This window comes from Telopea speciosissima, chromosome 10 (assembly GCF_018873765.1).
Source record: "Telopea speciosissima isolate NSW1024214 ecotype Mountain lineage chromosome 10, Tspe_v1, whole genome shotgun sequence".
Taxonomy (NCBI): domain Eukaryota; kingdom Viridiplantae; phylum Streptophyta; class Magnoliopsida; order Proteales; family Proteaceae; genus Telopea; species Telopea speciosissima.
Window position 1 is genome coordinate 4,014,104 of NC_057925.1, and position 23,988 is coordinate 4,038,091.

Sequence of the window (23,988 nt, forward strand, 5' to 3'; positions counted from 1 at the left end):
TGAAGACTTCTTGTTGCGTGGAATCTAAAGGAGAGTTTAAGGAATCTCTAGTGGACTGTTGGGAACCTTGCGGTTTTATTGGTTTTATCTACTGGGGAACCATATAATTCATCTTAGAGTTCGACTGCTATTAGAAGAAGCATGCGATGAAAAACAGTATCCATCTACAAATTCTGTGATCTTTAAGATTTCTGATAAGCTGGAATTTAAGAGCCCAAGATTAGGAGAACTCTTGAGTTGCTGCCGACCTTTTTATTTGTTTCATAGGAACCTTGTGCCCAATAGATTCTCTTTTTGCCTTCACCTACTACAGAATCGGGGGAAAAGGATAGAGGAAGATCAGAGCTGTGAGAGAGAGGTTTGAGAATCCAGCCATTCTAAAAAAAAAAAAAAAGAGAAACGTGAGAGAGATATATCAAGAAATTGTGCAAAGAGAGAGAAGGACAGAGATCACAGAGATCGTGAAAGAGAACAAGAGGCAGAGATCGTGGAAAAGAGGAAGAGAGGAAGAAAGAAAAGAAGAAGAGAAGGAGAAAAAGAGAGGAAGGACTAGGAGAAAGAGGAAGGACGGAGATCTGTCCGCCATTAGAGCACTTTCAAAATTTTCTTTAGAAATTCGATTTTCAGCAAACCAGTGAGTTAACATCTATACTTTGTGCTTATTTTATATTAAAATAAGGCCTGAAACCCAATCTCTCTCTGAACTAGACAGCGACCATATGATCCAGTTGCATTTCCATACTGCTTTGTGCTTCCTTTTATCACAGAGCCTAATCGCAAGAAGAAAACAGAGTAGATGAGCGCGGTTATTTATTTAAACTGCCCCATGCTATCCTTTTCTTACCTGGGTATCTTTAATTACCTAGGACTTTCTCCCTTGTGGCTCTTCCTTTTTGCTCTTCTTGATTGTTCTCTTGAACTTTTGTGGGTTATCCTCATTTTGTCTAAATTAGGCTTTAGGATAAATTTTATTGTGTATGTTTGTTGTTTGGGGAGTAAATGGTATTGGGGAGAATGTAATGGAAACAGGAAATAGCTTACATTTATATTTTGTTGTAGTTATGAGGTTAATTATATCTTGCTGTTCTTGAAGCAGGAGCACGGAAAGCTGGCTGAAGAATAGAGGACCTCAACATACTGAATTAATCGGCTTCAAGATAACTGAATGAACTCTTCCGAAGATGCTTAAATCAGTCACTTCTCTGTTTGTACGGCCAAATTTTATCAGCGACCATGTCAGAGGTTGATAGGCTGCTTATTAAGAAAGTTGCAGATCGATACCTGAAGCGTGAGGTTCTTGGTGAAGGTACCTATGGTGTTGTTTACAAGGCCATTGATACCAAGGTGATGACTAGCTTTCTTTGTTTCCAGTTATCTTGTGGCTTTAATTTGGGGTTCTGGACCATTTAAAAGAAGATATGCGGTCCTGTGGAAAAAGTTCTTGCAGCTCCTGAGGTTTTTTTTTTTTTTTTTTGCTTCTATTTGTTATAGTTGTCCTTATAGTTTAACAGACTTGTTGAACTGAACGAAATCTGCACATACATTTCTCTCCAATAACAAAACAAACACAGATTCTGTCTTTACTCGGGGGGGAAAAAAACAAAAGAGGAGAAAGGAAGAATGAGATCCTTTACAATTAAAGCTATAATGTACATTTGGTTTTTGACTCATGGCTTATGTTCGGTCTGTGCAGACAGGGCAGACAGTTGCCATTAAGAAAATCCGGCTGGGGAAGTACAAGGAGGGTGTAAATTTTACTGCTCTTAGGGAGATTAAACTGCTTAAAGAGCTCAAGGATCCCAATATAATTAAGTTGATCGATGCTTTCCCTCACAAGGGAAACCTTCACCTTGTGTTTGAGTTCATGGAGAGTGACCTTGAAGCCGTCATTCGAGATAGGAATATTGTTCTTTCTCCTGCTGACATCAAGTCTTACATGCAGATGACATTAAAAGGGCTTGCCCATTGCCACAAGAAATGGGTTCTGCACAGGTATGCTTCAGAATTGCTTTGTTAATGGCTTGAGATCATCTAGGTGCTCCTTACCTGCATGCTTTCATCTGTGGTACATAGTAACATTTTGTTGTTTTACAGGGATATGAAACCAAATAACTTACTTATAGGTGCTGACGGGCAGCTTAAGCTAGCAGACTTTGGTTTGGCGCGTATATTTGGAAGCCCAGACCGCAAATTCACCCACCAGGTATATCTATGGAATTTGCCTTTGTGGCAATATGCACCCTAACAATGGAAAGTTTTCCTTGAAATCTTGTTAAGAAAAAAATTGAGGCATGGTGGATTCAGGAATTCCATATAGAACTTGGCCACTGAATCAACAAACTTTGGAACGGGAAAGCTATTGCTTATTTCTTCTGTTATTATTTGTCTCTAAAGCTGCATTGAACTACACTGAGCTATCAAATTTATCTTGTAATGAATATTAAATCATCTTGCCATTGGTAGTAAGTTTGTTGATTCATTAATGTAGCTATATCTTACTTATCAATTTACAGTTTTTAGGATAAAGATAAATCTTATTTTCCCTGCATGATTCTTTCATTATACTTCAGTATTTATGTCATTTCGAAAAATTTAAGTTACCACTAATTCAGAGCTTCCAATTCCTGTGTAGGTTTTTGCTCGATGGTATAGGGCACCTGAATTATTGTTTGGCACTAAGCAATATGGGTCTGGGGTGGATGTTTGGGCTGCAGCTTGTATATTTGCTGAACTTCTCCTCCGCCGTCCCTTTCTACAGGTGATGCCAGGTTCTCATGGCTATTATTTGTTGCTAATTCTTTCCAGATTAGTGGGGGTATGAGTTTGCAATGTTTAGATATATTTTGTGATTGATTACTGTGTTATTCATCCTCTTTTGAAATAATTGTCCAGAAACCTTCAATTTTGGTTTATCAGCTCTCTCTCTTACTCGTACATACACTTTATATTATTTTTTCTTTTCCATTTTAGGAATCTTATTGTGTTCCCTTCGAATAATTCTTATGAGGGAAACTTTCTATTGTTCCATCTCTCATCTCTGTTTTAGTTGATCTGCAGAAAAATTAGATCTGGACTTGAATGGACATTTCTGACCTCTTCAAAAACCTTTAACCAATGGACTCCCAATGCAATTAAGTGGACATTTATTCTTTGGTGGGATTTCTGCACATTACCTTGTTTACTTTTTTTTGGCTTTCTTTTCTTTTCTTTTCTTCTCACTCATTTATGGGTTTGTTATGCTAGGAGGAAATTCAATAAATTTTAAAAATCTCGACATAAATTTTATTTTTTTTAAGAATTCTCATATGCCATTTTGTTACCAAATTGATTATTTTTTCCACAAGCATTCTAATAGAATTTCCTAAATTTTTCTTCCAAATTTGCTCAAATTCTTCTGTAGTGCTTGAATTGCACTTTTCCTAACATTTTTTTTAGGGAAAATAGAAGTTTGGGAACATCTATTGCCACTGTTACATGAGAATTGGCTTATTTATACATTATGCATGTGCTTGTTATTTATCTATGTGGTCTCATAAAATGTCCCCTAAGTGATCAAAATAACTCAAAGCTTAATTGATGGATTTAGCTGTTTTAGGAGTAAAAGTAATTCAACGCCCAAAAATTATTCAACGTCCAAAAATTTTGAATTTCTTCTCTTTGTAACTTGGAAATTATTGAATATAGGTATTCTTTATCTATTATTTTGGTGCTTCTCTCTATTCTTACTTCACTAAATGATGACAATTTGTCTTTAATTCATTAAGAAATCCTACTTGCCTTAGGAATTGAGGTTTGACTCCTACTTTAATTTTTGGTTAAGGCTCTCTTTGGCATAGTTATATTTGTTTTTATAACCTATTTAGTTTGAATAACCAATTATGATAATAGCTTATGGATTATAAACAATAATCGTTTGGTTACTAGTAGACATAGTAGATTATATAATGAAAAATAGGTTTGGTCTTTCTGGTGCAGAATATATTATGTGACATTGAGTGCTTTATTAAAGATGTGTTTTGTGGGAGTACATCTATATTTGAACCAAGGTTTTAGAACTCGGTTTCGCCCAATTCACGAAACCGAGTTCTGTCGAGATCTCGGTGAGTTGGTGTATTTTTTTTCCGTCATGACTCGGTGGTGGTTTCGGTGGCCATATGGCCAAGATAGGTCCTAAAACTTGACATACTCCCTATTTTAGGCCTTCTAAACACAATGGAAACATTATTTTTTACAAATTCAAGCCCAAAATGGTACTTTGACTTCTGACCTAGGTTGGTAGTCTATGGCGTAGGTGAGCTTTACCCTAGGCTATTCCACACAATTTTTAGACCACAAATAATTAAAGTAATGGTGTAAAACAACTTAATTAAGCATTAGGAATTAAAAGAAATCAAACCATAAACCATTTAATGCATTAGGCATCATATTCATAATTATACATGGTTTGTTAATAATTGTTAGAAACTTAGAAAGAGACCTACCCGGTGCTGGAAGGTCGGAAGGAGAAGTGTTATAAGCTTTGAATGGAAGCCCCGGTAAACGACGACAGTAACTATAACTGTCCTAAGGTAGCGAAATTCCTTGTCGCATAAGTAGCGATCTGCACGAATAGTGTAACGACTGCCCTGCTGTCTCCGACATGGACCTGGTGAAATTGAATTCTCCGTGAAGATGCGGAGTACCAACGGCTAGACAGTAAGACCCCGTGCACCTTGAGTCCTTGACTATAGCTTCCCAATGACAACCTTGATCGAATGTGTAGGATAGGTGGGAGGTGGTGACACACAATGACCAATCTTGAAAGACCACTCTTTCGTCTAAGGATGCCTAACCGTTGCACCGATCATTCGGGGGGGGGGACACTGCGAGAGATTATATAAATACAAGTGTAACATGTATAAAGTTGAGTTACAAACAATGAGTATATGATGCAGGACATTTGGGGGCTGCTCCTACTAGTCCTAGCCCAGGCCCAATTAGATACTGGAAGGGATACTGATGCGGACCCGGGTTGGAATAACCCTTATTGGGTTGCTTAAGGGCCCACCCAAGAAAAGAAGAACTCAAATCCAAAGTTGAATGACAAACTAGTAGATAAATCAAGATTTATAGAGAGTAATGGCAGAATTGTAATTAATCTGAAGTTGTAAAGGAGTGGGAGAACTGTAATTTAGTGGAGTCAACTAGAAAAGAGAATGGGCTAATAACGTGTTAATGGGAGGGGTATTCTTGGAATTAGACAAATAAATGGGGATAAACAGAATAGCATCAGAGAATATCGGGGGTTTTATGTAAATAATATGAGTTGTCCTTACTTGCGATTTTCAAGACTTATTATGTCTTCTTCAACCTTGCAACACACGATAGAAAGAGAGAGGGTGAACTGGAATCGTTCCAGTAAAGGAACTCCTCCTTACAAAGACGATTCTCCCTGCAATTTCTGGAACAAAATTGCAGCGCCAAGGTCTGCCAATCCCAATGAGAAATAGCCCCAAAATTCTGCTGGCAACTGGTGAGATCGAAAATCATTGGTGAGATCGAAAATCAGATCTGGCGGATGTCTTAGTTGTGGAGTACTTCGAAAATTTGAATCTCACAGAAAGAGACATTTCTGGATATGAAACTTCCAGGTATGGATCGCTCAAGAGAAAAGAACTTGTGGATCAAATCTCAGAACCAGTCGATGTGTGTGTAAGGATCCAATGATGGCTTTCCAGAATCTGGTAGTACTGCCCAGAAAGAAAAATAACTCAGAAACCAAGGCTAAAATTGGAGATTTAGGGAAGCAGGGAGTGGGTCTAAGGTTGGGGAAGGGACAGAAAATTAAAGAAGAAGAAATCGAAGAGGTTAAAGAGAAATTAAAATCCTAATCCTTGTCGAAATCTTAGAGTCGACTCTATCTTAACCTAAAAGAAAATTTCAATTCTAGTTGGACTGTAAAACTAAAACAACTTTGATTCAAACCCTACTTGTATCTACGGCTGAAATAAAAAAAATTAATTCCGAATTTATCTAACGCATAATTGCATCATATACCATCTCAGGCCCAGGCCCAAGCCCAAGCCCTGCCAGCCCTGCATTTAGTTTTCATTTCAGTTTATTTTTTAGAAGCAGTTTCTTTTTTTTGCATGTATTTATGTTTTCATTTTTAGTGGTAGTGTGGTGGGCAGTTATAACCACCCCACAGCATGTATGTAGACATTTATTTTCTTTAAAAGGGCTATTGCAGCCTCTTTGAGGGGGATGAATGATGGAATAGAGGAAAAAACAGAATTCTGAATCTTCTTCTTCGCCCTCCCCTTCTTCTATCGGGTTTCTCTTTGTTTAATTCTTATTCCTCTTTAAATATCAAATATTGCTACTACATCTCGTCTTTCTTTTTCTCGCTGTTCTTGTAATCCTCCCCATCATTTTTGGTATCAGAGCCCGACCTGGATGGATCTCTCTCTTTTTTTTTTCTTCTTCTTTTATTGCGTGGCTAAAGCTTTCCTCACCACCTCTCTCTTGGATTCATCTCCCTTTTATTCTCTCTTCCCCTCTTATCTTTCATCTCCTATCTAATTTCTCTTATCTTGTTCCCTTCCCTGTTTTGGAAACCCCAAACTAGAACTCCAAAATACGCATATACAACTACCTTATCTTAACATCCATTGAACCCTTTTACCCACACGATTGCAACAACCAATCATTCCATATTATTCAATCTTGTCCCAAGTTGGAATGACGAACAACGCTGGAGATGCTGCAATAGTAATTCAACATTCCACTCATCATTATTGAGAGGACGGGCGGTTTCAAGATTTCATCTCCTCTTATCGTGAATACCTGGAGCTTTTGAACAGCATGGATGGACATCACATGACTGGTTTCCCGGGTTTATCCAAACTCAAGGTCGAGTTTTTTTTAAAGCAAGGGAGAGTTGATGCAGGATATTTGGGGGCTGCTCCTACTAGTCCTAGCCCAGGTCCAATTAGATACTCCAAGGGAGGCCCAAGCCCTACCAACCCTGCATTTAGTTTTTATTTCAGTTATTGCAGTGTAGTTAGTTTTATTTCAGTTTATTGTATAAGAGCAGTTTCTTTTTTTTTTTTGGCATGTATTTCGGTTTTCTTTTTTTGGTGGTTGGTAGTGTGGGGGGCAGTTATAACCAAGGTACTAAAACTTAGGTCTCGGTACCAACTCGGCTCTTGGAAAAACCGAGTCGAGTCAAGATCTCGCCGAGTTGGTGCATTTTTTTTTCCGACTCAAAGCCTCGACTCGGTGGGTTTTAGACCTAGTTTGGGTCTAAAACTTGGTATTCAGCCTATTTTAGGCCATTTAAACACAATGGCACTATCAGATTTTGCAAAAACAAAGTCCAAATATGAGTTTCAATTCAGACCATATGTTGGTAGGCGATGACGTACTAAAATACCCTATTCTACACATAATTTAGTAATAGAAAGCAAGCAAAACATTCAAGTAATAGCTAAACAACTTAAATAAGAATTAGAAATGTTAAAGTGATACATCAAGCTGTTTAACAGTGTTACAACTATCATCACATAAAATGACTTTGAATCAAGTATTCAGTCCTCACTAGTATCACATAGTCTTCCCATGACATAGTGTTGTTGTAATGTTGCATATAGTGCTCCACAGCAAGCATATAAGAGTTCTGTCGAGTTAGGTAAGTAAATACATAGTAGATGGGTCATTTCCATGGGTCAACCTGAGATCTCGCTGAGATATGTCGAGTTCTGTCGAGTTAGGTAAGTAAATACATAGCAGATGGGTCATTTCCATGGGTCAACCCGAGATCTCGATTCGAGATCCGAGATCTTGTATTATTTTTTATCGTATCCCATCTCGTCTCGGTTTCTCAAAAAACCAAGAAACTCGTCGAGATCTCGCGAGTTCTCGAACTATGGTTATAACCACCCCACAAGAAGTATGTAGACATTTGTTTTCTTTAAAAGGGCTACTGCAGCCTCTTTGAGGGGGATGAATGATGCAATAGGGAAAAAAAAGAATTCTGAATATTCTTCTTCTTCTTCCCCCCCACCCTTTCTTCTATGTGGTTTCTCTCTCTTTAATTCTTTTTCTTCTTTAAATCCCAAATTCTGCCGTTGTGTCTCGTCTTTATTCTTCTCCCTGTTCTTGTAATCCACCTCATCAATAGACCATATGTTTTTTGCAAGAAAATTATTTTATTATATAGAAAAATAAATTGGCCTCCGTCAATCCAAAGATCGGTGGACATTGTATCACATATAAAAACTACACAGTTAACTAGGGGTGTCAAAAAAAACCCGGCCAGCCTGAGCCCACCATGAACCCGGATAGGGCCAGGCTGGGCTTGGGTTTAACATAGGGTTTGGCTGGGTTTACTACTTTCATCGCCTTGGCAGGGCTGGGTTGTGCCCGGCCTTGTACTAATAATATATATATATATATATATATATATATATATATATATATATATATATATATATATATGTTGGGACTACACGACTGCAGACTGCCGATTGGTACAATCCATAGTTGTCATGGCGTTGCCATATTGTCGCCATGGCGTCCTGGCACTGGAGGTCTGTGCATATCGACCTATGCCATGGCGTCCGGTCTCTCTTTCCCTCTTCGATTTCTTCTTCTGTAATTTTTTGTTTCTTACCCAACCTTAGACCCACTCCCTGCTTCCCAAAATCTCCTATTTTAGCCTTGGTTTAGTAACCTGCCACTAAGACATCCGCCAGATCTGATTTCAGATCTCACCATTCGGTTGCCAGTAGAATTTTGGGGCTATTTCTCGTTGGGATCTGCAGACCTTGGTGCTGCGATTTTGTTCCAGAAATTGCAGGGAGAATCGTCTTCATAAGGAGTTTCCTCTGCTGGAACTACTCCAGTTCACCACCTCTCTGCCTCTCTTTCTATCGTGTTATTGCAAGGTTGAAGAAGACATTAAGTCTTTAAAATTGCAAGTAAGGACAACTTATATTATTTATATAAAACCCCTTATATTCTCTATTGCTATTCTGTGTAACCCATTCAATTTTCTCTTTAATTCCATTAAATTACAGTTCTGCCACTCCTTTACAACTTCAGATTAATTACAATTCTGCCATTGCTCTTATAAATCTTGATTTATCTACTAGTTTGCCATTCAACTTTGCCATTCAAATTTGGATTTAATAACAATTCTGCCATGGTCGACATGATCGCCATGGCGGGTGACGTGTCGATATATCGATCAGACACCCCTCCACCGACTTGGATCGCCATGACGCCGTGACAACTATGGTACAATCTCTATCACTCTATTCTCTCTCTTTCTCTCTCTCTCTCGACGTGTGTATATATATATATATACATCCTTGCTCTAGAGCGATCTAAACCCTAGAAGCCCAGACTTGAAAGCGATCTCTGCGAGGAATTATAAATAAAACTCAGCAAAGAACCGAGATCTTGCATTTTTTCTATATCATCTGTGGTCTTGACTCGCTAGGCCACGAAACCAAGATATTTTTGAGATCATCGCCGAGATCTTGTACCATGATTTGAACATAGGGACCCACATGACGGTGAGATCTACTGCAAATTATACAATACAGGTACCTCCAATTGTTAAATTAATAAGAAATTATAAAAATGCGACTCCATCGATAAGTTTTTTTTTAATTGTCATACCAAAGTAAAATTTCAATTAAGAAACATAAGCTCATCAATATGGTCTTTAAGAAAACCATATCAAAAAGTTAAATGAAATTTATAAACACACAATTGACACAATTGTTCATCATCAATCATGGTAAGCTTCTTCAATTTGATGTGCAATTCATTTTCGATATGCTTCCCATTGTTGTGTACGATTTACCACATTTGCAATATATGATCTCATCATCATCACTATCACTATCATACTCATGTTCGTCATCATGTTTGGGTGGACTTCTGCTGGTCCAACAGGTTCAAGAACTCATCTGATATCTCCTCTATATCATACCACTTGTTTTCTAATAAAATTGTGTATGGCTATGCATGCAAGCACAATCAAAACTTGTGTCTTGAAACTAAATGGAGGCATCATTTTTAAAATGGGAAAACACTTCTTTAAGATGTCAAAAGATCGCTCAATAAAGGTCCTTAAAGATGAGAGTGTAAAATTAAATTAGCTCCTCTACACCTTGTGGTTGTCTACGCTTAAAATCCTGTTGATGATATCGAACATTTTGAAAGGAGCCATATACCCATGCATGTGTTTATCCAGAATCAACAAGATTGTATTTTCTTACAAAATTAAAACTAGCAGTTAAATTTTCAACAGGTTCAACTCGCATATAAAAATTTTAATAACAACTACAAGAATTAGAATATAAAGATCACATGATGGCGGATGAGGGAAATTCAAACGAGGAGTGTTAATGGCTTCCTGTAATATTCGGTTGTCATGTGTCTTGCCTTCCCAACCAGCCCAAAGGAAAGTGAAGCACATGTCAAATGAACATGCAGCACATAGATTTTGGATAACTTCATTTTTTTTAATCAGGTCTATATGGTACTTGTTTTGCAAGTGGAATTGATGCATTTTAGTGTGTTCCATATATTGCACCGTAGTTCATCTTCATTATGCAAGAGGGCATTCTTTAAGTGCTTCCCGTGGATATGTTTTTGTTACATAATTATCTAAAATTATTTAACCTTTAACTAAAAATTTAAGTTCGATAAGCTATGTGTTGAGTTAATACCTTTATGAAAGCATTCCAATGTTCTTCACTAGGTGGATCCACTGTTTCTAAAGACGGGTTCCACCCCCAACCTCTAGTTCTATTTTTCAAATACACCCTTGCAACCCACATGGCTTTCAGAAGGTTCCATCTATTCTTGAGTTGTTGCATTTTTAAATGCTTTTCACATTTTTTATTTTATTTGTTAAAGTCATGATTATGTAAACCATGATAGGAATCCTTCCTATCATGGATCTCTCTCTATTTCTCGGCTCTCTCTCTCTCTCTCTCTCTCTCTCTCGATGTCTATATCTCCCTTATCTCATCTACTTCTATTTTCTTTTCTATTTATTTAGTCTCCTAGTTGAGTTGTAATTCTAGGACTCGATTTCTCTTTCCTACTCTGAATAGGAAAGCCTATTGTACTAATGTTTACAATATAGTTAAGAGTTGAGAGGGGGAGCAACCCATCGATTCTTATTCTCTCATGCTGTCTCCTCACTCGGTTTTCTTTGCTGGTGTTCTCCTCTGATTTCGTTACGTGGTATCAGAGCAGAACTGATCTCTGGTTTATCTCTCATCTTCTAGTTCATAGTTCTCTCCTTCAGGCATTCTTGATATTGGTTGCAGCTACCATAAAGCTGCCTGCTACTTCAACCTACCCTAGTTATTAATATGTGAAGCAAAACTATTATATCTACTGCACTGTTTGACAAGTTTTATCGAGTTAAAGATCAGATGTTTTTCTACTGGTTACATATCATTCTATGCTGGCTGCAACAGCCTACTGAATCACCATCTGATTTTGCTGTTCTTGGAGAAGATTATAGTCGTTCAGAGGAAGACTCGATCCAAGCATTGGTGATAATTTCTTTTTTGATCTTCTTCAACCAAACAACTCCTCACCTGCAACTGCTCTGTTTTTAGGTGAAAAAATCTGACCTCTTAATGCAGACCCAGGGGGGATCTGCTATGGTGGGCTTCAAAGAGTGAATAATAGAAGAATTAGAGTTGCAGGGGAGAGAAGAAATCGCATTAGAAGAAGGGGGGGGGGAAGAAGAGTGCACACGCACACAGCCCTCATGCTACTCAAACCATGAACTCAATTCATTCTTCAAATCTGTCTCCAACGATGGGGAATTACGTCATATACAAAGAGAAATAAAAGACTCCTACTTACTTCATAAAACTTAGACTAACTAAAATAGAAACTCAATATAACTCAGATTGGAAATTTCCCCATTAGTCTAATAGCTACCCCAAAAATAAAAGATTACATATCTTTCCCAAATAAAATAAATTCTAAATATCCTACTCAACCAAAACATGGTTGGGAACCGGTTCATCTTGGTTTGGATACCCAACTGGGTTTGGGTCGGTCCAAGGTAGTGTATCTGCATCAATTCCCCCGGTGTTGAGAAAAAACTCGACCTCGAGTTTTGTAGAATGGTAGAAATAAAAGCTCACGAGCAGGGGTTATCGGTTCCATGTCTGCAACTTGAAGAAAATCCAAATTATGAAGCTTTGGGGGTGCATCCATGTCTGGAAAATCGTGGGGAAGAACGAACTCATGATGTGGAATTGCTTTCACTACACTAGAATCCGTCGTTACTTGATCCACGATCTGTACATCTTCTGTTGCCACCACTTTTGGCAGCTCTGGTTGAGGCTTTATAATTGGTGCTGCCTCTTTTGGCCTGGAACAAAAATTATCAACTAACCCATGAAGAATGAATGTCTGGGGCATGCGAGAAGGATGTAGGGTGCACAAGTTTCCATCACGATCAATGATGCTTTTTCTTTCTTCTAGCCATTCGCGACCCAATTTAATAACACGCTGAGGAGATTCAAATACTTCACAATGAGCACCATCACAATAATAAGAAACGGAAAATTCGACGAATACATAATCCTCATAGTGAATAATGATCTGGTCGTTCTTGGATAACATCTCTACCACAGATCGTGAGACAAAATTGGTGCTTTGCCCTTCATCATTAAATAACATAGCAAGCTTTCCATTGGGCAAATACACTTTAAATTTGAACATAAAAGGGTCCATGGGCAGGTTTGTAATTAAAAGAATCTTAAAGGTTTACCAAAGTAGACTAGAGAAAGGGTATGATGGGAATCTAGAAGAAGATAAGAAGGGAGAGTGTCACGTTAAAAGGGAGCTAGGGAGGGGCAATATTGGAAAAAATGGGATTAAAAGGAGTAACTTATCATGTGATGTGGGAGGGTGAGAATCTGGAAGACGTGGACTTGGCTTGTACCGCTGGTAACCAGAACAGACGTGCATTGTCTTCTGTCTGCATGACATATGAATGCCACATCATAGTGGTCGGGAAGAAACAAGAGTAGTTTCTTCTCAAGCAGGTCAAGATATCTGAGATTTTCGAGATTTCGTCGAAATTTTCGAAAAACTGCAGGTTTTAAGTTTCATATATAATCTCATCTCGAGGAGCTCGAGATTCTCGAGATATTCGAGATCTTGCCAAGATTTTGAACTATGGGATTAGGTCTTTTTGACCTACTAATTATCTGTTACCGTAAATCACTCAAATTTGAGGGTGAAAGCTTCTCTATTTTTCGGGAGAACACTGCTGCTGCTATCTCAATTTTTTACTGCTGAGCTCAACTCCCATTGTTACATTATTGTTTTGGTTGATGATTCCTTTGATACCTGTACTACCTACTTGCATGATGGCTGATTCCAAGACTCCAATGGATTCTATTCATGTTCAAATCACCAACATTAAATTGAATGGTGTATCCAACTATATGCTTTGGTCTCAAGTTGTTCTTGTCTATATTCATGCCAAAGGCAAGATGAAATACCTAACTGAAAGATCCTTCTAAAGTTGATATCAAATATTCTGCTTCTATCACAGCACATGAGGATGGATTTTAATCCTCTCCAATTCCTAAAGTTGTGCAGTGTGGCAGTGCTAGGTGGAGATATCGACACCTGGCAGCTCGGATATCCAACGGTTTGAGCTCAACATAAGTCAATGAGCTCGGACCATTGGATGTCCGAGCTGCCACGTGTCGGCATCTCCACCTAGCACTGCCGCACTGCACAACTTTAGGGAATTGGAGAGGGTTATTTTCCCATGAGGATTGGATGCGTGAAAGTTCTACACTTAAGATTTGGTTTGGAATAGTATTGATCCTACCATTGCAGCTAATGTCATGTTTCAGACTATTGCAAAGTGTGTGCAATGATTTGAAAGAAAACTTTTCCCAGGAGGAAAATATTTCTCGTACTTATGAATTGTATGAGAAAATATTCAATTGCAAACAAGGTGATAAGTCATTGAATGAATATTTCAGTGGTTACAAAGGGATCATTAAAGAACTTCAGGTGCACCAAGCACTCACCACTGATCTAGACCAACTAAAGCTTCAGCGTGCTGAATTTCATGATGTCAGGTTCCTAGCTGGATTGCATCATGATTATCAATCAGTCAAAAGTCAGCTCCTGGCTTGTGAAAAGGTACCCTCTCTGAATGAGACATTCTCTCTGTCTTCAACATTACATATATTGCCTCCAAGGTGGATACTTCACCACCTCTCAATGAAAGTTCTGCCTTTACTGCTAGTAGAGGCCGTGGTTCATTTGGACGAGGCCATGGTCAGCGTAGAGGCCGTGGACCTAGTGGTCGTGGCACCGGTGGACAAACTGTTGATAAAGGTTCTCGTCATTGTTCTTATTGTGGGGAAGCAAAACCATACTATAGAGACATGTTGGGCCAAACATGGACGTCCTGAATGGGCTAACGAATTGATTAACACTGCTATGACTGACCGTACTACTGAGCAAGCATCTACTGGAGACACATCATCTGCATCTTCATCCAATGTTTCTGTGCCCCGTGATGACTACAATCAGATTCTCAAACGACTACAACAACTTGAGGCAGCTACTACTTCCACAACCAATCTAACCCATACAGGTAATACTGCTTTATTCACTACTACTCCTCCCTGGATCATTGACTCTGGAGCTTCTTCTCATGTAACTGGTAAGACCAATTTATTTTCATCCTTTAACCTTCATCGACATTCTCTAGTTATTCTTGTTGATGGTTCCTACTCAAGTGACAGGTCATGGCATTGTTTTTCCTACATCTTCCATGACATTGTCATATGTTCTTCATGTTCCCTGTTTACCATTAAGTCTTTTATCTGTCGGTAAACTTACTAAAGTTGTTAATTGTTCTATTATTTTTAATCCTTCCTATTGTGTCTTTCAGAACCTTCAGACAAGGAAGACGATTGGTGGCGGGCAAGGTTTAAAGTATCGATATCGTATCAGAAAAGGGATTTAAGAGATGTATCATATCGTATCGTATCGGAGAGACGCAAGATACACAAAAAATACACATGAAAATGTTAACGATATATGCCAAGTACAGTGTTGAAAGCATAACAACAACAACAGCAAACTCAACCTTATCCCAACTTAATGGGGGTTTGCTACATGGATCCAATTAAAACAATGTACGGAAAAATGAGGTCTACACAAAAAAAAGGGGGATGGGAAATGGGATGAGAAATGAGAAATGGCAAATGACAAATGAAAGATGAAACTAAGAGGAAGGAGGTACAACCCAGCAAGTTAGGAGAATTGCAGCTAAATGGGGTCTTTTACATGGATCCTTGCCCTCCAATAGGCTTTATTGGAGGGCATACTTGGTACACGGCCTAGTGATGTAGATGACAAGTTAATATGTACCTGCATGAACAAGCCCCCAAACCAGCCCAGCAAGGTTGTGGGATTCGACTGTTGTGAGAGGCAGCTTGGTCTGATGACGTGGCAGGTTTTTGTTGGTTCGATGGAGCATCACCTAAGGCAACCCCAGCCTAGAGAGAAGCATGCAGAAGATAAGAGACCAAGATAGAAATTTAAAACAAAAAGTTACTGTTCACATGAACAATGATTTGGGGGCAAATAAGGACAAGCTGGTGGAGAGTGAATGCAACTTTGAAGACTTTCTAATTTATTTAGTTTCTATTTTAGTGTGTAAAGAATCCCAGAACCTGTGACTAGTGAGAAGATAGAAAGAGATGAAGAAGATTAGAGAACAATGGGAGAAAAGGCTATACGATAGAATGTTTATTCTACCGTACTAGCCAACATATATTTATATTAGACCAAAATAGAAATACAAAAGGAATATAACTCTTACCTAGTTAAGCTTAAAACCTAAAACAAGAAACGTACTTAGATTAGGAAACTAACAATTAAAGACATAAACTAATAAAGGAAACCAAGATAGGGGGACTCCCCCTATCGTGTTACATATCTCTTAACACTCCCCCTCAAGCTGGAGTATACACATATCAGAAGAAAGCTCCAGCTTGGACCTACAAGAACAGATATGAAAGGCAGCACCAGTCTTGAACGCATGAGGTCATAGACGCCAGTGAGCTCAAAGTAGCACTTCAATCAATTATCATTAATCCATCAACAATAGCAACCCAAACAAATCCAATCAGCAACAACATCACGCCAACACCAAAAGCTGTTCCCAAGGAAGACAACAAAATGTAGCACCCAACGGCTACATCACACATCACTTCCAATGAAGGTAACAAAATGCAACTAGTAACCAACTCAAACAAAGACAAATAAAAGTGCAACTCCAATGGTTACACAAAATCCCATAAAAGTGTGCAACTCCATGGTTACACAAAATCCCATAAAAGTGCAGCTCCAATGACTACACAAAGGTCCATAAAAGTGCAGCTCCAGTGGCTACACGAAAATCCATAAAAGTGCAGCTCCAGTGGCTACACAAAAATCCATATAAGTGTAGCTCCAGTGGCTACACAAAAGTCCATCTCGAGGAAGGCACTCCAACAAATAATCAAGTCCCGAACACGGAAAAAAAAGGTCTTGGATAAAATTGCTTGCAGTAGACATCTTCAATCTCCCCTTCACATGTAGCATTACACTTAAACAAATAATTCAGAGAATATTCCACCAATACATAGCAGTAATAAATATCATCCCATAACAAATAAGATCCCAATAATCTTCAATCAAGAGCAGCCACATATAATTGCCAATAAGAGAAACACCCCTCACGATAGCAACTAAAAATCCAAACCAATGCGATCTGGGGTCCACCAAAGCAAGATAATGGCAAATTTGTAAGTAATCTATCAATCCCAATGTAATCCCAATCTTAAAACCCAACTATTGATCCACTTAAGAGAGGTCAAACACAAGTACAAGGAAGTAGTGGTAATCTGGTAATTAACCAGAATTTTCAAGTGGCTCTTGGGTAGATAAATAGTGGAATGGCAGAATGGTAAGGAATGGCTTAGCTGTAATTAACCAAATAGTGGAGGGTCAAATGATATATGAAAGCAAAGGACATAGAGGGAATTAATATTTATAGATGGGGGACATACTTGGAAGGCATGGTAAAATATGGACATAAGGAGATTAAGTAAAGAAGTGAGGGGCTAAAGAGGAAAACTAAGAAGTGAGGGGCTAAAGAGGAAAACTAACTTTAAAAAGATATGGACATAAGGATACTTCTTCTCCTTGACAGTCACGGAACCAGCAAAGCAAAAATATGGCAGGAAAACCAACTCAAAAAGAAACCCATTCGTAATAAAAAAAACCTGAAAATCGAAGAATAGCAGTGGTCTCCCATCTTCAGTTTGAACCAGAGGCGGAACCTGGGAATCGATCATACCAATATCACTTCAGAAGGCTCTGGTAGTTCAAATCGATACCAACTCATAAAAGGAAACCCATTCTGAAATATCGGATCTCCTCTTCGCGCAATCAGCACCCCATTTGCGAGAAAAGAGAAGCAGATTCCTCAAAAAACCAGGGATGGGTCTTCTTCCTTCGTAGACTAGCAGTCGAAAACAGGGAAACAGAAACAAATCGACAGCAGCAATCAAAGCAGAAAATCGATTCTCGAAGGTAGGCCATCAATAGTCGAAGCCATATCAAGTAGAAGTCGATTAGAAAGAGAAGCAAATCCCAACAATATACCAGATGCAACGATACAAATCAAATATGAAATTTGAATCGCAGGCAGCAACATCAGCATCGATAGGAGCACTACAAGTGCAAATAGATTCAGCAAATCAATACCCAGATAAGCAAACAAAGCAGCAATTGACTCCAGGAGACAGCATATACTCCATCGACCAAACCTTCGAACCAACAAATATCAAAAACCATAACAGGGACCGCAATAATCGAAGAACCAATGAACCCTTCAACATCAAATAGAAGGGGTTTCAACAATATCAAAACGCCATCAACAATCGACTACCATATTCAGCGATTTCAGAACACCCAAAATCATTACTAGAAACCAGACAATCCATGTGGCAGAATAAACACCACGACCAACAAACCTTCAAACCAAACATGTATGATTCATCATACGAAACCCTAGTTCTTCTTCTTCTTCTTTTATGAACTAGGGTTTCCTTCAAACCAAAAACTTAAAACGACTCTCAAAACAGCTATGATGGAGAGAATTAATATTGGTTACAACAGCTCTGATACCATGTAAAGAATCCCAGAACCTGTAACCAGTGAGAAGATAGAAAGAGACGAAGAAGATTAGAGAACAATGGGAGAAAAGGCTATACGATAGAATGTTTATTCTACCGTACCAGCCAACATATATTTATATTAGGCCAAAATAGAATTACAAAAGGAATATAACTCTTACCTAGTTAAGCCTAAAACCTAAAACAAGAAACTTACTTAGACTAGGAAACTAACAATTAAAGACATAAACTAATAAAGGAAACCACGATAGGGGGACTCCCCCTATCGTGTTTCATATCTCTTATTAGTGTCCTTCCTTTTGTTTTAGAAGGCTGAAATATAAGCCTTCGTAATTCTAGTTAGTTTTTTGTTTTCAATAAGTTGCCATTGTCACTGGTTGCTAGGTTTAGTAGTTTCTATTTCCTAATTTATATTTTCAGTTAGTTTCTTTTATAGGAAGTTTCTATTTTCTACCTTCTATTTTGTAAGCTTGCCTAAGCTATTAATAGCCCCCTATTGTCAGGATCAGAATTGGAGAATAGAATTTGTAACCAAGCTTGCCATCGGTTATGGGAGAAATTCCATGTTTCAATAGCTGAGATATATGTGGGTGAGAGACCCAGGCTGAGAGAGCCATTCCTTACCCCCTTCTTGTCTTTATCTTCTTCTCCTTTCTTCTTATGCTTTAAGTTCTCCATTCATATGTAATAGAAAACAACAATAAAAAAGGAGAGTTTTAGTTATTTAATTTGTTCCTTATCGTGTTGATCCTAGCTGCAATCGATCTACCACTGGTTTCCCTGGTTCGAGGTCGACTCTTGCATTAATCTCCTTTACATCTTCTTCAACCTCCAACCCATCTCCATTAAACCTGCAACTCAACTTAACCTTTCATCTTCCATTCCTTTAAAGGCCTTACAACCCTTAAACCTAACCACTTTTAGTCCTCATCCCTTTCACAATACACCCGCCCCCTTCCCTCACCTATCCCTTAAAACCGTGGTGTGTTTTGAAGTTTACTGTTCACCTCCCAACAGCCTGCAACTTCTCTCTTCATCCAAGATCTGAATCTGATCTTGAAACCTTGTCTTCTCCCTTTATCCTATCCCTAACCTCCCTATAAACTAGATCTGATCTCTATATTATGGATCTGAACTTTCCGTCTACGCCAAACCTACTTGTTTTGTAATATTTTTTCTTATCTAGTAGATCTAGGAAATTGTCCTTGTTATATTTGCGTAGAAATCATGATCAACAGACTCGGAGTCTCCTAGTTTGATGCATTACTTTGATATTGATTAGGAAAAAGATGTCTGATTCCAATATGAGTTCATCTGGATCTGATCGGATGAATTCAAATATATTTATATTGGATCTAACTTGAATCCTTTCTTTCAAGATTCTTGTTTGCGAGGGGCTCCCATGCTACCTGCCTCTCTTGAGTTTGTAAATTTTACTACTTGGGTGGATAAGGGTTTGATGATCTCTGATTTCTCCTCAAGTTATTACCTAATGATGACCTAGAATTTTTATGACTTATTTTTATGAGATGATGGTGATATTGGATTATGTAGCTATGGTTTATATCTTCTTCCAACTCTCGTGAAATATGCAACATGGTAGGGCCTACCACTTCCATAGATGTGAAGTCTTTCTCCTTTTTCTTTTCAATTTCCCTTTCATTGTATGAGGAGAGTGGCTTGCAGCTGGCCTCTTAGGGGGTTCTGATTTCCAGATTTTCAGTTTGTATGGTGGGGCATAGTGCTGACAACTTCGTTTGGTTCCCATGCATTTAATAGTCTTTCAAATATCTCAATAAGCATTTAGTGTGGCAGATGGTTTTAAGTTGATTCCTAGTTTGAACTTATAAGCTTTTAAAGTTTGGTCTGGAGAAAAATGGCTTCTTGTTTATTCTTCTGTCTTACTCGTGAAACATTATTTGTCCTAGTGTCAGAATTGAAGAGATGATAAGAAGCCTCTGAAGTCTTGTATTATGTTTTTGGTCCAGTTATGCAGCTTTGATTTACACTGTAGCTCTTCATGGCATTAGAATCTATGCCTCAATTGCACTTACAGTAGGAATTGTACCTTGATGCGACATCTGTCCCTCTGAAATTATTGCAGAGTATTCTTTCAAATCTATAAATGTTTGCGTTTATCTTATTGTGTTGTGTCTTTACATGTGTTAATGCATGTCAAAGTTTAATGTGGATTGTTCTCATGTATTTCCTGCCTGGGTGTGCATAAATCCAAGTAGTCATTTCTGACATCATTCTTTAACTCATCAAAGGTTGAATGGGTTTGATGATGTTTTGATTGCAGGGGTCAAGTGATATTGATCAATTAGGAAAGATCTTTGCAGCTTTTGGGACCCCAAAGGCTTCCCAGTGGCCTGACATGATTTACCTTCCAGATTATGTAGAATACCAATTTGTTCCTGCTCCTCCATTGCACACATTGTTTCCAGTGGCAAGTGACGATACTCTAGATCTATTATCAAAGATGTTCACCTATGACCCAAAAGCAAGAATTTCTGTTCAGCAGGCATTGGAGCACAGGTTTGTTTCTTGGGAGTATTCAAAGGGTGATGATTCTGGTTGATACTCTGTTCTCAAACCTGTTTTCTCATTTAGGTATTTTTCATCTATACCTGCACCAACAAAACCAGCTCTGCTTCCATGGCCTGCCCGTAAGGGAGAATCTAAGCCTTCAGATTATAATCCACATGATGGTCCAATTGTCTTATCTCCCCCGAGAAAATCAAGGAGAGTCATGGTCCAACGTGAGGGGCTTGATGGAAATACATATCAAACTGATAAAGGTGATCACCATGCAAATGAAGCAACAGATGGGATTTCAGGAAGGAGTGAAACTATGCCAATGTCGATAGATTTTTCTGTTTTTGGATCAAGACCTCCTCCCAGACCAACACTGAACAGGTAATGTAAAAAATCCATCTTTTTATCTCCATTACATATAGCTTTCGGTTCAGGATTATGGTTGATCTAATTCATCTCTTGTAGAAGACATGCAATTCCAGCCATTGGCTGAACCTAATCCAAAAGGGCCATTATCCAGTGCTGGTCCCACATATAGGAGGGGTCCGTGCCAACTCTGGTCATCCTCAAGACTCGAACTTGGGATTTTCGCTGGCAGACCAAATTTTTTACCATTGCTTTAAGCAATGGCCCCCAATTGGCTGACCATAACCACCCAATCAAATCTCTATGTTAGGGTCAAGAATAAGGGGAAAAACATTCAGGGATTATTGAAACCAGTCTCTGAATAAAAGGACTCCTTTGCTCCGGCCGATAATTCACCTCAGCCTCCTCGCTACTGAATACAAAATTGGATTTTTACAAATTTAAACCTTGTTTTCTTTGTTTGTTCGTGCGTGAACATTCTTCAGCTACAACAAAACAGAAGAAGAGCCATTGGGCGCACGAACTAAATTGTAGAATACGAAATTGGAATTTGTATAAATCCAACTTTAGGGGTGTGACAACCACTGTGGTTGCCTTTGACCATACCTTTATGCCTACATTTATATCTATGGACGAAGAAGACAGGAGAGTGAGAGTTTTATGGTTAATCTTACTCTGAAAACATCTCACACCCATTGACTCCATATTAAATATCTGTGGTTATGTTCGATTCTTAGTGATAACTTTAGTGAAAAGGTTTGTTTCGAATAGGTTTTTGCATCAAGCTATGTTATCCCACTCAATTGATCCATCGTTATTGCCCAGAGAAGTAATTGGTAGGGATGACAGGATTTGAACCCGTGAAATTTTTTATCCAAAACAAAGGCGTTATCAAGCTGCATTAAATCCCCTTTTTCTTTTTTTACAGTCTAGTATACAACACAATCGCCAAAGTCCTCACTCTGGCTCTACCCGAAGCCCTAAAGCTTCGGAATGAATATCAAGCTTCTAAATCTCAGTTTCGAGGCCCGTTTCGGTCAAGCCCGAAACCGATATGTGTCGGATCTCGTTTTCGAGGTTCCGACATTGAGTTTCGACCCTTGGCCTCCTTGGGTTGAAACCTAGGGTGGAAACTTGGATCTCAATCATGTGTTTCGTTTTGACCAGACCTGAAACTGAGACAACTATGGAGATTTCAGTCAGTTTCGACCAAGATTTAATTCCATGATGACTAGAGCCCCGAGGAGTAAATTTCAATTAGGAGCCATTTGTTTGACGGGGAGGATGGGGTGGGAATGTTGCGGGATTGGGTCCCCTAGTGTGGTGGAATGGGAAACAAGGGTGGGATATTTACTTTTCCCATGAAAATCTGGTGGGACTTTGGATAGGATAGGGGTTGGATTTTCTAGTGCCACGTCAGCAGGCAACTCATTTAATATTGTTCCCCGAGCTTTTGTTAAGTTCACCACCTCAGCTTAACCAAACAAGGTTGGGGTGGGATTTTGAGGTGCCACGTCAGCATTTTTCCACCCCAATTCTCCCACCCACCCAAGTACCCGTCAAACAAACGGCCTCTTAGTTTTTCAGCAACGTTTAATGCCTGTGAAATTCCACCAATCCTATATCATCCTTCCATTCCTCGTTTCTCTCTCCAATTCTGAAAGACTTGTCGTTTAGAAGCTGACTAGTCGACCCAAAGAACATCCAAATAAATTCTGAAGAACACGCTATATTGTGCATAATCCATGATAAGCCATTTGGTTGATACTGATTGCTGAAGTAATGCAACTGTTGGTTTTTATTATGCATCAGCCTCACTTAGGCTGTGTTAGGTATGCATTCTTGGAATAGATTTTGGGTCTAGAATGCATTCTGAATCCTAAGTGTGTCTCTTAAATAGAATGTTGCATTGATGTAAATCTACTGTATGCATATTGATTTTTTATTCTTCTCACCCTGGCAGTGCTGATAGAACGCATTTAAAGAGAAAATTAGATCTTGAATTTCCTACATCCTGAAGGAGGAATGATCCATGCCATAGTTTGGACTGAGGATGCATCAGTTATTTCACATGTTAATGGTTCCAAGTTTTTTTTCTGTCTCCATCATTGGAAAACTGTGAACCGGTGGTGGAAATGAGACCGAGTGGAGTATGTGCTCTGCTGCTATTCAACTTTTGGAGAGTAGCTAAAATATTTGGAGTCAATTTTTTTAATAATTCTTGCGGAATTGTATACTAGCACATTCGGGATCAAGCTATTTAGGGTTTTGTTTCCATTAATGCCATAAATCGAGGTACAAGTAAAAGGATAGAATTTCTGTTTGGAGTTGGGAATATCTGCAGTTTCATGTGTTTGTGTTGTTGCATTCTGTTTCTGGGGTGACTGGCAAACCAAAGCTTGGAAAGTGTGTTTTGTAAACCTGATAAACAATTTTGGAAAAGCTTTTCTTCTGCTTTTATTGGTTATGAGGAACTTATTTTACTGACCCTCTGTTTAGAGCTAGAACTTTGAATTCTTAATGCTTCCAACAAAGTGTAGATGTCCAGAATCTTTGCATTTAATTATGTGGATTACATTCCTAATGGTGACCAACAAAGTGACAAGAAGAGGAACCCGTGATACTGAGGTGGCTGTAGCGGAGGTAGCCACGTAAGCACTAGAGAGAGTAAACTCTCTAAGGTCCAGCAAACATGAGTGAGATAATAAGCAAACAGCATTGCAGGAAGTTAATACATATCAAAGGCTCTGCCTGCCACAACTGCTTCTTCAACTCTTCCCCTCATCTCCCTTATGGCTTCCAACTCCTTTTGCTTGAGAGCAAGGAA

General features: G+C 38.7%; 1 protein-coding gene across 1 annotated transcript; it reads left to right on the top strand.

The window, feature by feature from the left end:
• Positions 1-1,121: 1,121 nt before the first annotated feature.
• On the top strand, positions 1,122-23,329 carry LOC122644035 (cyclin-dependent kinase D-1-like). Its single transcript, XM_043837630.1, has 7 exons — positions 1,122-1,344; positions 1,694-1,992; positions 2,095-2,203; positions 2,633-2,758; positions 20,560-20,795; positions 20,871-21,176; positions 23,125-23,329. Exons 1-7 carry the CDS (start codon positions 1,234-1,236, stop codon positions 23,177-23,179), a joined length of 1,242 nt encoding a protein of 413 aa, XP_043693565.1. The 5' UTR covers positions 1,122-1,233; the 3' UTR covers positions 23,180-23,329.
• Positions 23,330-23,988: the final 659 nt, after the last annotated feature.

Excerpts from the sequence above, each read along its gene's own strand:
- LOC122644035 (XM_043837630.1), top strand. The coding sequence starts at position 1,234 with ATGTCAGAGGTTGATAGGCTGCTTATTAAGAAAGTTGCAGATCGATAC. Across the intron at positions 2,759-20,559 it reads TCCGCCGTCCCTTTCTACAG|GGGTCAAGTGATATTGATCA; the intron begins GTGATGCCAGGT and ends TTTTGATTGCAG. Across the intron at positions 20,796-20,870 it reads CAGCAGGCATTGGAGCACAG|GTATTTTTCATCTATACCTG; the intron begins GTTTGTTTCTTG and ends TTTCTCATTTAG.